The sequence below is a fragment of the Oncorhynchus clarkii genome, chromosome 12 (assembly GCF_045791955.1).
Source record: "Oncorhynchus clarkii lewisi isolate Uvic-CL-2024 chromosome 12, UVic_Ocla_1.0, whole genome shotgun sequence".
In the NCBI taxonomy this organism is placed as follows: Eukaryota; Metazoa; Chordata; class Actinopteri; order Salmoniformes; family Salmonidae; genus Oncorhynchus; species Oncorhynchus clarkii.
Window position 1 is genome coordinate 69,722,013 of NC_092158.1, and position 13,853 is coordinate 69,735,865.

The 13,853-nt window shown below is 45.0% G+C and overlaps 1 protein-coding gene across 1 annotated transcript in view; it reads right to left on the bottom strand.

Annotated features, from left to right (window-relative positions):
- Nucleotides 1–599: 599 nt before the first annotated feature.
- Nucleotides 600–13,853, bottom strand: part of LOC139421130 (LIM and SH3 domain protein 1-like) — a 42,017-nt gene continuing 28,763 nt past the window's right edge. Inside the window, exons 4-7 of the mRNA XM_071171726.1 lie at nt 8,991–9,098; nt 5,273–5,351; nt 4,476–4,588; nt 600–3,934 (exon numbers count right to left, since the gene is read on the bottom strand). Coding sequence (XP_071027827.1) covers nt 3,761–3,934; nt 4,476–4,588; nt 5,273–5,351; nt 8,991–9,098 — 474 coding nt within the window. The 3' untranslated portion in view covers nt 600–3,760. The remainder of the gene's footprint in view (nt 3,935–4,475; nt 4,589–5,272; nt 5,352–8,990; nt 9,099–13,853) is intronic.

Genomic DNA, 13,853 nt, shown 5'->3' on the forward strand with positions numbered 1-13,853 from the left:
GTACACCTACAATTCAATAACTAAAGAGCATAGGAGGCTGGCGTTTTCATCTGTGTGCGCTACTTACCATCGTCAGCGATGGGTACCGCGGATGTAGGAGCGGCTCACCGGCTGGGTCCAAAATCCGGGCACACATCATAACATGTAAATGATGTAGGATAGGAAAACAAGTCCCATGATAGCAAAAAACATCAACACTAAAATGTCCAACATGATGAGAATGGCAGAAATGGAGGACGCAGATGTATCGCCAGAAAACACGACGAAGAAATTGGAAGCCCCCTTAAAACCGGCGCAGATCGGGGGAGATCGGAAATAGCCGGAGCAGAATAATCTCTTCTCTGCACGAAACCCCTCCCCGCCCTATACTTTCTATAATATTGTACGCGTGGAAGCATACGGGTAGACATTAAAACCAGGATAGGGAGTAGCGTAAAACATGGCATATTTATTTTTGCTGAGGGCCCAGTCTCATATGCATTTAATACATGCAATCTGCGTTTAGTGTTCAGCAAAATCGTAGTCATATAGTCAAGGAATCACACCGAATGAGGAAGAATTTACACTGAAGGAAGCAAATAATACTGGACGCTACCGAGTAAAAATGACATTTTATTTAATCTGTAGAATATTTAAGTACAATTCGAAGTGCTGAAACAGGGCAACATGAGATGCTTTTATCAGTTCCTTAAAATTCAACTGGAGTCTGATTTTCTTTTAAGAATGTCAATATATGCATGTAAAAAAAAAAAAAAAAAATGCTATCAAAAAAAAATCATTTTTTGATGGAATGCACAACATCGGTCTGAATGCTAGGTAAGTGTTTGTGGTTGGTTGATTTATATCTGTACTTCCTATACCAGTATCATACAAAAGCAAGGAATGGTTGATTCATCAGAAGCATAGGACATAGGAGTCTTTAATTGGGGTAGAAGGTTGGAGGACTCTTGGCCATAGGACTGATATGACCACTATACATTGGGGGAGGAGAACACGGTGATGATATGAGATATGATACTGCAGAGTTGTAGGAGTGATACCAAAGCAGAAGAGAATATTGGTCACCTGGCGGATTCCTAGTCTTTCCTTTCCCCAGGTTGGGGGTAGTAGTACGCTTTCCTAGTAGCATCCCTTTCCTAGCCCCATCCAGCTCAATACAGACAATAACATGGTACAATAATAATGTCTACACCTTGCCGCTGTGGTCTATCATCACTCAAGTCGCACAAAAACACAATTGGCTCGTCTTTAGCCACTTTGGATTGGTTTCCCTCCAACTACCACCATCATTCACCTCGCTCCTAAATCCCCCTAGCAACTAAAACAAATCACTGCAAAGGAAAAACAGCTGTGGCAGCCAACGTAGCCTTGGTTTATTCCCTATCTATAAAAACACACCAAAGCCTCCAAGTAGCCAAGGCAATTTTATTTTGAGAGGCATTGACTGCAGATACTGTACAAGAGGCCAACAAAATTCATAAAAACTCCCAACACCCCATTCACGTCAAGCCAAACCACCTCTTCCTCCTCGCCCTTTCTTCAGTTACTGCAGCAAAGCAAGTGAGACTTCAAATGGCTCTGCCCCAAAACGGCCCTTCATACAGTGTACGAGTTTAAAAATGTCCAGTTGTCAAGTAGAGATCATAGACGCTAAATGCCAGCCTAGATTTACCTTTTTTTTTTTATCAGCATGGCAATCTGATTATCCAGTCGGGTTGAGGTGTGCGTTGTGTTCATTCTAATTCATTTAAGCATCATTGTTATAACTCATCACATTACAAAGTTGAAGCCAAAATGATATGAACGGTCAACACCTAACTTATTGTCCAACATGTCCCACCACACTGGTACTAAAAAGGGTAACGTTTACCCTTTATACTGCCCCTTCGCCTCATTAGATCAAAATCATTCCACACTACAGCTTTAGTCTGCAGGCAAAAGCCCCTTCCTTCCCCAGCACCATGACCCACAACCCAAAACAACTGTACAACACCACCATCAAATCAGGCTACACGGCGGGAGTACGGCTTTGTTTTTATAAAGCGGAACAAGACTTTTAATCCCATCCCCCCCCACCAATGTTACTGTGCGCCATGACGACTGCTCATTAATGAGCATGTGAATATTCATGAGCCAGTGGCACTCCAGAACATTGCTCTCCACTCTTCGGAGTTTCAAGGAAAAGAGAACTGGGCGAGATAGTCCAGTCACGAGTTGGCAAAACAAAACAGGCAAATTGGGTTGAGGAATTATCAGGCAAATACATAACCCATGATGGTTGATTTACCCCATGAATCTAAATCGGTGGGATTGCTAACCCAGCATACGCATACGTCTAGACAAAACTAGCGTGCCTTATTGGTTCATAAATCGAGTTGCCGTTTTATTTCCGAAATGTATTTGATACATTGACATTTTTAAAATAAGTCTCTTAGAATACCAACAAAAGCAAAGGGGAAAAAAAACAGGATGATAGGAAATAGAAACACTAACATTTACCACAGCCTGGATTTCTGACCCCAGTTCAACACTTCTCACAACAAAGGACTGGAATGTTTAACAACAAAACAAGTGAAAAAATAATAATTTGAAAAAAAAGAGAAAAGATTGACAACACAGAATTGTTTTGGGAATTGTGTTTGGCCTTCGCGCTTACGATTGATAAACTCGGATGCTGGTTCTCTTGGAATAGGGGCAGGACCTGGCCTGATCCTACCCCCTCTCTCCGCCCCAGACCCCCTCCAACCATCACGTCACTCATCTTCCTGTAAGACTGTCGGAAGGCATGAGGCTGCGAGCGGGAGACAGCAAGAATGAGGAATAGCTTCACACCCACTGACTAAGGTGATGACATGATTGTAAGAAGATTGTAACCACGTCCCCTAACTAACTCGTCCCTGATCCCTCCTGTACTTCAAATGCCTGAACTTGAGGTACAAGGCAAGGCAGGAGGCGCTCTTCAGTTTAGATAGGATTCCAGTTGAGTTTCAGAACAATACCCACAATGCAGTGCAGGACAGGGTAAGACAGGTGAGGTAACAGATAAGTACTATTGATAAATGCGTACGTGTAGTTATAGAAATATATAAGACCTCTCTGGTAAGACTGATACTGTAGACTGCTCACTGACTGGCTGATGCGACAACAATGGGGTATTGATGGATAATGGAATGTACACAAGTCAAATATTCAAGCTGAGTTCTAACTGCCCAGATAGAGTAAGATTCTACACTGAGCTTCCAGTCAGACCAATTTCAACCAGTTTGAAAAACGGAAAAAAGAAAAAAACTACTTCTGAAGATGCCACACCCACATTCCAAACTCATTTTCTCATGACCACATTGGCCTCAGTTCTCTGCTGTCATGGCAACTTGATTGACAAAGGGGGAGGTTCATATCGTTTTGCATCATAGTTTGCTGGAAAATGAAGTGCTGTAGCTAGGATAGTTGTGATACACTATGACCCCTGACGTATATATAGCCTGTAAGATGGAGGCATGTTACTTCTGTAAGACTTAAATCCCACTTGTGACTGCTTTTTTTAGTGGACCGAGGAATTGGGACAGAGACAGGCAGACAAACAGACAGACAGACGGCAGCACAGAGAGTCTGTCGTTGGAGGAGAGCAGACCGGGGGGGGGGGGGGGGGTCTTACAGGACAGATCAGGGAACGAGTGAAAGAAATAGAAAGCGGCATTAAGATGAGATGGCACTGGGCTTTTCATTTGCTTCTCTCCCTCCCACACTTCTCTTTCTCAGATCAGATGGCCTCTACATAGTTAGCAGGCAGCATGCCCTGCTGGCCAGTGCGCTCGACACGGCCGTACATCCAGCCCTCGTCGATCACCTGCGCGTCCACGATCACATCTCCCTCCAGGAAGCCCACCTCGTCCTCGTCGGCTGCAGCATAGTCATACACCGCCTGGTACCGCTTCTACACACAGGAAGAGAAGGGGGAGATATATATGTATAGATATAGAGAACGAGTGAAAGAGAGAGAGAGAACGAGAGAGAGAGAACGAGTGAAAGAGAGAGAGAGAATGAGTGAAAGAGAGAGAGAACGAGAGAGAACAAGTGAAAGAGAGAACAAGAGAGAACGAGAGAGAGAGAGAGATGGAGGGTGAGGGGATGTAAAGGAATAGGAGGGAGGGAAGGGAGAAGGTACGGAGAAAGGGAGAGAAAGAGAACATGAAGTTCCTATAACACCACCTTCAACAGAGACAGTCAGTCTCTGCTACAAGACAAAGCTACTGGGGGGGGGGGGGGGGGGGGGGGGGGGGGGGGGGGGCAGACACAGTGGAGGCCCCCATGCAGAGAGAACAGTGCCTACGTCCCAAACGGCAGCCCTTTCCCTAAATAGTGCATTACTTTTGACCGGGCCCTGGTAAAAAAAGCAGTGAGCAGTGCTTTAAATAGGGAATAGGGTGCCATTTGGGATGGATCCTAACACAAGAGAGAGGAGGGTTCTGTCTCACCCCGGAGCTGGGAGGGGCGGCGGCGGCCACCTGACGGACTGGTCCAGGAGCCGCTGCTGACTCATAGCTGTAGTTCTTAGACGCAGCAGGGGGCTGGTGGGGCTGCTGGAACACTGGTGAGAGAGGGGGAAAAGGAGAGGGGGAGGAGAGAGGCAGAGATAGCGAGAGAGAGTTGGGGAGAGAGAATTGTGAGAGGGAGAGTGAGTGATTGAATCAGAGTGAAGGATAGACATTTTTGGCTATTCAGTCTGACAAATGGGATCCCCCATTCCCCGGGACTCTGAAACAATCCCCCCCTATCCCTCCATCTAACTGGCACCTCATTGGTCAGCCCTGGGGCTCTGATACAGAGAATTCCACAGCACAGCAAGTCAAAACTTGCAGCCATCATTTAGCTCCTTTCAGTCAATTATTAGAACAATGACTCTCTGTGATATTGAGAGGTGATAACATGTACACAGTGAATGCACATGTTAACCACTAGCTCACAATCATTGTATTCAGGTGTGCTAAAAAAACAGGAACTGTCCACAGAGCAGAAAAATCAAAAATGTTATGCCCAGGGATACATGTAACCATGCGTCTACTCTCACTGATGTTAAAGCTACAAAATGTAATCACATTTTGGTCTTGAAAAATATATTTTAGATGGTACAATAATTCTCTACACTTTACTTGCTTGTGAAATTAGGCAGACCATTGGAATTTTAGCAAACAGGAAATGTCATTGTGCATCTTTAATAAATGTATTTTCATAGTGTGTGTGTGTGTGTGAGAGAGAGAGACAGCATGTGTACCTGGATTGGGGCTGTTGGGCTGGGGAGATGGGATTTCTCCTCCCATCCTGTTCTTCTCAAACTCCTCATGGTACTTAATCTGTGTACACACACACATTATATTTACATTGTGACATTTGTCATTTAGCTCTGATACATAGTGGCTAGATATAACACCCAGATGTCAAGTATGGTGCTGCTTAGTTTGATAAGAAAATTCAGATTGCATCCTGTTGACTGTACCAGTCCAGCAGATAGCTATTTAGAGCAGGGAAATAAAGTGCAGTTCCTGTCGTGTCCAGCAGGTGTCTCCAGATCCCTCTCCAGGCAGTAGGGCGGCATGTGTAATAGGTGCGGCGCTACAGTGCTGCTATGTGCTTCTCCATTTCTACAATAGGCCTGCTGACACAGGAAATGACATCGCAGCCGGAAGTTGGGTGACCTCAGCGCTGCCTAGCAACCCTTGCTGACACATCACCAGGAACAGGTGAAATGAGAAAAAGTGGAGAGAGAGCGAGAGAGAGACAGGCCTAAAGCGAGGGTAAGAAATTGAAAAGAGTAACAGAGATCCAAAGGAGGAAGACAGAAAAGAATGGTGCAAAATATATCATGTCTAACAAAAATACTAGGTGAAAATGACCTTTTAGTCACATGCGCCGACCTTACAGTGAAATGCTTACTTACAAGCTCCTAACCAACAATGCAGTTTAAAAAATACAAATAAGAAATAAATAGTAACAAGTAGTTAAAGAGCAGCAGTAAAATAACAATAACGATATTATATACAGGGGGTACCGGTACAGAGTCAATGTGTGGGGGCACCAGTTAGTCGAGGTAATATGTACATGTAGGTTATTAAAGTGACTATGAATAGCAGAGTAGCACAGGAGTGAAGGGGGGGGTACCGTGGCTTGGGAGGAAGGGGGGGGGGGGGGGTACCGCTTGCCGTGCGGTAGCAGAGAGAACAGTCTAGTGTGGCTGGAGTCTTTGACCATTTTTAGGGCTTTCCTCTGACACCGACTTGTATAGAGGTCCTGGATGGCAGTACATGCTTTCCTTATTTATTCAGGTATATCAAAGCTGCATCACAACCAGCAGCACCAGCCCTAATATAACAACCCAGCCAACATCAGAGAGAGAGACAGCATTCATCTCTAAATGACCAATAAACCTGAGAGAGACAGATCCTTTTCTGCAGTATAACAGCCCTACTATTCCCAGCCTGACTGAATGATAAGACTGACACAGCCTAGATTCTGCCCCCTCTCTCCCTCCCTGGGTGGGTGAAAGAGGCCAGTGTGTTAAGCGGAGGAGAAGACCGTGTTAAGTGGAGGAGAAGACCGTGTTAAGCGTGAGTGAGGATATTGCGTTCAGTGACTGTGAGAAGACAGTTTTTTTAATGTGAGAGAGCGAGCAACATGTTCAATATGTTACATGAGAGAGTCTGACATTACTTCTGTTTGTTTTGAAGGCGAAGGTTGCACACAGATGGTGTGTGTGTGTGTGTGTGTGTGTGAGAGAACAGGAAAAGCCCAGCCCATGCCAGTCTCACTCCCGGACACAAAATTGCCCCCCCTTCCTCTTTAACTTTCTACTGATTCATGTAGTGAAGGTTAAGGAGGTAGGGAGGGAGAGAGGGCTGGAGAATTTAGTGAACCTTCTAAATGAATGTGAATTAGAGTCATATGACAGAGAGATAAGGAGAGAGACGGGGACTAGTCCAGTCAGACAGTTGTGAACGAGAAGGGGCTGGAGTTGGACATCTCACATTTCAAAGAGAGCTGGACATGTCGGTCTCTCTCTGGCCTACTGAGTGTGGGTCCATCCGAGGAGGAGGGAGAGAAAGTGGGGAAAGGAGGGAGAGAAAGAGATCATCAGCCGCACCCCTTGGCTTGGTCTGTCCTCACAAACACTGTTAACAGCTGGGACACTAACAGACTTCTCATGAGGTTTCTCTTCTCTGTATTTGCCTGGGGTTGTAGAAGTGTTGGTGTGTGTCTGTTTCCACCGTCTCAGACACACAGGATCTGTTCCTGTATGAAAGCAGTAATTAACCAACACCCTCCACACTCATTAAGTCATTAGAGAAGACAGAGCAGGGCAACTATGTGCTGCGATGTCAGGATGTGTGTCCCTGGTCTGCCAGAGCAAGCAAGGCCCTAGGCAGCAGCCTTCTGCAACAGAGGACCACAGAGGGACAAAGTAACATAACCCTGTGCCCAGGCTTCACACAGTACTTCTGGACTAAGAGACAATCTGCACATCAGAGTGGTAAGGACGTGCATGAATACACACATAACACACATACATACTAAATGGTTTAAAGTATGTGGACACTCCTTGAAATTCATGGATTCGGCTATTTCAGCCACAGCTGTTGCTGACAGGTGTATTAAATCGAGCACAAAGGCATGCAAACTACATAGACAAACACCGGCAATATGATGGCCTTACTGAAGAGCTCAGTTACTTCCGATGTGCCACCGTCATAGGAAGCCACCTTTCCAACAAGTCCGTTAGTCAAATTTCTGCCCTACTTGACCTGCCCCGGTCAACTGTAAGTGCTGTTATTGTGAAGTGAAAACGTCTAGGAGCAACAACGTCTCAGCCGCAAAGTGGTAGACCACACAATCTCACAGAACGGGGCTGCTGTGTGCTGAATCTCTTTAAAAAATAATCTGTTCTCGATTGAAACACTCACTACGGATTTCCAATCTGCCTCTGGAAGCAACGTCAGCACAATAACTGTTCATTGGGAGCGTCATGAAATGGGTTTCCATGGCCGAGCAGTTGCATATAAGCCTAAGCTCACCACGTGTGTTGCCAAGCGTCAGCTGGAGTGGTGTAAACCTCGCTGCCATTGGACTCTGTAGCAGTGGACATGTGTTCTCTGGAGTGATGAATCACACCTCACCATCTGGCAGTCTGAAGGACGAATCTGGGTTTGGCAGATGCCAGGAGAACGCTACCTGCCCCATTGCATAGTGCCAGCTGAAAAGTTCGGTGGAAGAGGAATAATGGTCTGGGGCTGTTTTTCATGGTTCGGGCTAGGCCCCGTAGTTCCAGTGTAGGGAAATCTTAACGCTACAGCATACAATGACATTCTAGACAAGTCTGTGCTTCTAACTTTGTGGTAACAGTTGGGGAAGGCCCTTTCCTGTTTCAGCATGACAATGCCCCCGTGCAGGTCCATATAGAAATGGTTTGTCGAGATCGGTGTGGAAGAACTCGACTGGCCTGCACAGAGCCCTGACCTCAACCCCATCGAACATCTTTGGGATGAATTGGAACGCAGACTGCGAGACAGGCCTAATCCCCAAAATCAGTGCCCGACCTCACTAATGCTCTTGTGGCTGAATGGAAGCAAGTCCCCGCAGCAATGTTCCAATATTTAGTGGAAAGCCTTCCCAGAAGAGTGGAGGCTGTTATAGCAACAAGGGGGGACCAACTCCACATTAAGGCTCATGATTTTGGTATGAGATGTTCAATGAGCAGGTGTCCACATACTTTTGGCCATGTAGTGTATATATATATGAGAGAGCGTGAGCGGTCAAAGGAGCCAGCACTGCAGGTAAGGGATAAAGACAGGCCTGAGTCCCAAATGGCACCCTGATCCCTATAGTGCACTACTTTGACCAGGGTTCCATTTGAGACAACCTGAGGGTGAGGGAGAGAGATGGACTGGTTGTTGTTCCTGTCCTGTGACAGGTACTGTGTGTGCGTTGACAGATAGACGTACGTTGCTGATATGGTCCTGTGTTTTCTTGATTCTCTGCATCTCTGGCGTGTCGGCCACAGCACTGAAACCTTTCCCTTTGTTCTTCTCAAACTCCTCCTTGTACTGCACCTGGAACACACAATCACACCCGGTCAGACCACACTGTATAGACATTGGAAATCCTAACACACACACACACGTCAAGAGTCAAACGTTTCAAAAGAGTAAAAAATAAGATCAAACCACAGTTTATTTCGTTACATGCTTTGTAAACAAATCAAATGTATTTATAAAGCCATTTCTACATCAGCAACAACAGGTGTAGACTAACAGTGAAATGCTTACTTACGGGTGCAAACAACGCAGAGAAAACCGAAAAGCAATAACAAGTAATAAATACACAATGAGTAACAACATGGCTATATACACAGGGTACCAGTACCGAGTTGATATGCAGGAGCACGAGGTAATTAAGAGTAGTTTATATGTACATATAACTAGACATGAAATGGAAATAAACAGGCTATAGTTTTAATGATTTTTTGCATGCACCCACCCTCCCTCAAAAGTGGTGGTGACAGTCACTTCCTGTTGCCAGGGCAGAGACCATACACACAGGATGTGCTGACATAGCCTAATAAGGTCACACCAAGAGGTGTGTGTACAACAGAGGGCACCTCAGCCAACAAGACAAGTAGGCCTAATGAACAGGAAAATCACTAGCCTATGTCAATCTACTATCCCCCATAGTTAAAAAAAAGTTGACCTATTCTATTGATCAGTTTGTTGAGAAAGAAATGGCCTATTCCAAACAAATTCTGGGACAGTTGTGGGATGATAGATCCCAAATTCATACAAGCAGTAGGCCTAGGCTACATATAAAAATAAATAAATAATAATAATAATAATAATAATAATAATAAAATTGTTAAAAAAGCAATGAGTCTGATGAAACAGATCAGAACGTTTAGCTTACAATGTTAATACTATTTATTCTTAACATCATACAATTGCAGCAATGCGCACAAGGCAGTAGGACACACGCAAATGTTCATTCCATAATGCAATTAGGGGACAACGACATGTGAGCAGTTTGATGTGAAAGGTGAAAACATCCGTTAGACATTAAGAGGGGAGATCTAATATTCAACATGGGTTGCTAATACGAATAAATTGTGCCTTTGGATACTGGCCAATTAAAGAGTTTATTTTAAATAATTGCACGCTTTTGGCTAAGCTACTTTGAAACTAGGTAAGACATGCCTCATAATAAACTCAGCAAAAAAAGAAACGCCCCTTTTTCAGGACCCCGCCTTTCAAAGATAATTCGTAAAAATCCGAATAACTTCACAGATCTTCATTGTAAAGGGTTTAAACACTGTTTCCCATGCTTGTTCAATGAACCATAAACTATTATTGAACATGCACCTGTGGAACGGTCACTAAGACACTAACAGCTTACAGACTGTAGGCAATTAAGGTCACAGTTATGAAAACTAAGGACACTAAAGAGGCCCATCTACTGACTCTGAAAAACACCAAAAGAAAGATGCCCAGGGTCCCTGCTCATCTGCGTGAATGTGCCTTAGGCATGCTGCAAGGAGGCATGAGGACTGCAGATGTGGCCAGGGCAATAAATTGCAATGTCCATACTGTGATACGCCTAAGACCCAGGGAGACAGGACGGACAGCTGATCGTTCTTGCAGTGGCAGACCACATGTAACACCTGCACAGGATCGGTACATCCGAACATCACACCTGCGGGACAGGATGGCAGCAACTGCCGGAGTGACACCAGGAACGCACAATACCTCCATCAGTGCTCAGACTGTCCGCAATAGGCTGAGAGATGGTGGACTGACGCTGGAATGAGGGCATGGACTGCAGGCCTGTTGTCTGGTGAGGACCTGCCTTACATCACCTGCAACAACGTCACCGATTGGCAAAAACCCACCGTCACTGGACCAGACAGGACTGGCAATAAGTGCTCTTCACTGACAAATCACGGTTTTGTCCCACCAGGGGTGATGGTTTGGATTCGTGTTTATCATCGAAGGGATGAGCGTTACACCGAGTCCTGTACTCTGGAGCGGGATCGATTTAGAGGTGAAGGATCAGTCATGGTCTGGGGCGGTGTGTCACAGCATGATCGGACTGAGCTTGTTGTCATTGCAGGCAATCTCAACGCTGTGCATTACAGGGAAGACATCCTCCTCCCTCATGTGGTACCCTTCCTGCAGGGTCATCCTGACATGACCCACCAGCATGACAATGCCACCAGCCAAACTGCTCATTCTGTGCGTGATTTCCTGCAAGACAGGAATTTCAGTGTTCCTTCATGGCCAGCGAAGAGCCCGGATCTCAATCCCATTGAGCACGTCTGGGACCTGTTAGATAGGAGGGTGAGGGTTAGGGCCATTCCCCCCCAGAAATATCCAGGAACTTGCAGGTGCCTTGGTGGAAGAGTGGGGTAACATCTCACAGCAAGAACTGGCAAATCTGGTGCAGTCCATGAGGAGGAAATGCACTGAAGTACTTAATGCAGCTGGTGGCCACACCTGATACTGACTGTTACTTTTGATTTTGCCCCCCCTCCCCTTTGTTCAGGGACACATTATTCCATTTCTATTAGTCGTAAAAAGTAGTGTAGTAAAAAGTTGAGGTTTCAAACAATTAAGTATATTTTTTCAAAATGCATACTGCCTCCGGCTCATTGCAAAGTTGTGTGTGATAGTCTGATGAGGCCTGACTTCCGGTGTCTATTGTCGCGTTATAAACAACTGTCTACTCGGAGCTGGGAAATATCGGACTTCAGTGCGTTGACGTCAACTGGGAACAGTTGAGGGGAGGGGACAAAAAAACAAAAAACAACTTGCTCCGACTGGGAAAAGCAGTTTGGAACAGTAATCCAACTCAGAATTCCAAGTCTGGAACCGACTTCCAGACCTGAAGTTCCCAGTTGTTTTTAAAGCACCATATGCATTTGCTGTTTGAGATGCTTCAGCATCTGACATGTATGTGGCAATTTAAATTTGCCTAAATTATACAGATTAACTTACAGACCGATGACCATGACCAGTCAAAAGTATTTACATGGACTGGGATTTCTACCAAATAGTAAAAAAAAATGTTTAAAAAAAAAAGCATTATTTCACAATGAGATTTTTTCTTCTACTGGAAAATTGTCTTGTGCCAATTTTATTTATCTGCTTTTTAAAATTTATAAAATAAATAAATAAATGGCGGCCAAAAGCTGGCTATTACCAGTTAACGGAAACCCTGATGCATAGGCCTTTGTGCGTGCTTACCCCTCCCTTCCCAGTGTGACCCTCAATATGAGAGGAAGTGGCCAGCCCATGTAGAATCAGATGGGTATCACTCTAATGACAATGAACACAGCAGCTCTCCCTCACACACAGCTGGCCTACTGTACCACCGAGGCAACACTTGTGGATTCATACACACACTACAGTAAACAAACACACTAATTAAGTACCAACTCATTCACACACAGAAGTACATACTCAGGTTCCTTATGAAACATAACAGTCCCAGTAACATGTCAACAATGACAATCACTTGTCTCTGGTGCTAGACTGCACCAACAACTAATATCCGCCTGTCTGCCTACCCCTGGAAAAGCCTGCTGCAGTAATCCATTACCAGGCAGCACTCTGACCAGTCTCACACTTACAGAAATACAATCTATATATTATATTTCTACGACTACACTCATCTCTTACAGCCAGCCAGCGTTGTTCTAAGGATTGGGGCAGTCCCACTCCCTGTGTATTTGATGGGTTTATCGGTAGACAGGAAAGTGTTGAGAAGACAGAAAAGTATGTAGAGGTGCACTCTGGGCCAGAGTGGAACCCATCCTGACATGTTGGTCGGGGTCTGCAGCCCTAAATGCTCCTTGAACACACAGGTCACCTGACTGCTGTTTGACTGACACAGCTCTACAGTGAGTGTGCTGACCTGTCCCCCCCCCCCCCCCACACACACACACACAAACCTTGTGAGGATAGGCAGGAGATGACTGGGCCATGATTCACAACGTGTGTGTGACGTGTGGGTCCCATTCGTGTTAAATTACTAAATATAGGCTACACACACTCTCTCTTTTCAACATTTGATATTTCTGGTTCCTCTCGTGTGTAAGTGGAAGACAGAAAGTGTACATATGTTTTGCGTGTCAATTTGAATTTCTGGGCATGCAATGCATTTGGAAAGTATTCAGATTTTTTCCACATTTTGTTACGTTACAGCCTTCTAAAATTGATGAAATAAAACATTCCTCAATCTACACACAATGACAAAGCAAACAGGTTTGTAGAAATCTTTGCACATTTATTAAAAATTAAAAACAGAAATAACTTATGTAAATAAGTATTCAGACCCTTTGCGACTCAAAATTGAGCTCAGGTGCATCCTGTTTCCATTGATCATCCTTGAGATGTTTCTACAACTTCATTGAGTCCACCTGTGGTAAAGTCAATTGATTTGGAAAGGCACACACACCTGTCTATATAAGGTCCCACAGTTCAGTGCATGTCAGAGCAAAAACCAAGCCATGAGGTTGAAGGAATTGTCCGTAGAGCTCCGAGACAGGATTGTGTCGAGGCACAGATCTGAGGAAGGGTACCAAAAGATGTCCCCAAGAACAGTGGCCTCCATCATTCTTAAATGGAAGAAGTTTGGAATCACCAAGACTCTTCCTCGAGCTGGCTGCCCGACCAAACTGAGCAATTGAAGAAGGGTCTTGGTCAGGGAGGTGACAAAGACCCAATGGTCACTGACAGAGCTCTAGAGTTCCTCTGTGGAGATGGGAGAACCTTCCAAAAGGACGACCATCTCTGCAGCACTCCAAATCAGGCCTTTAT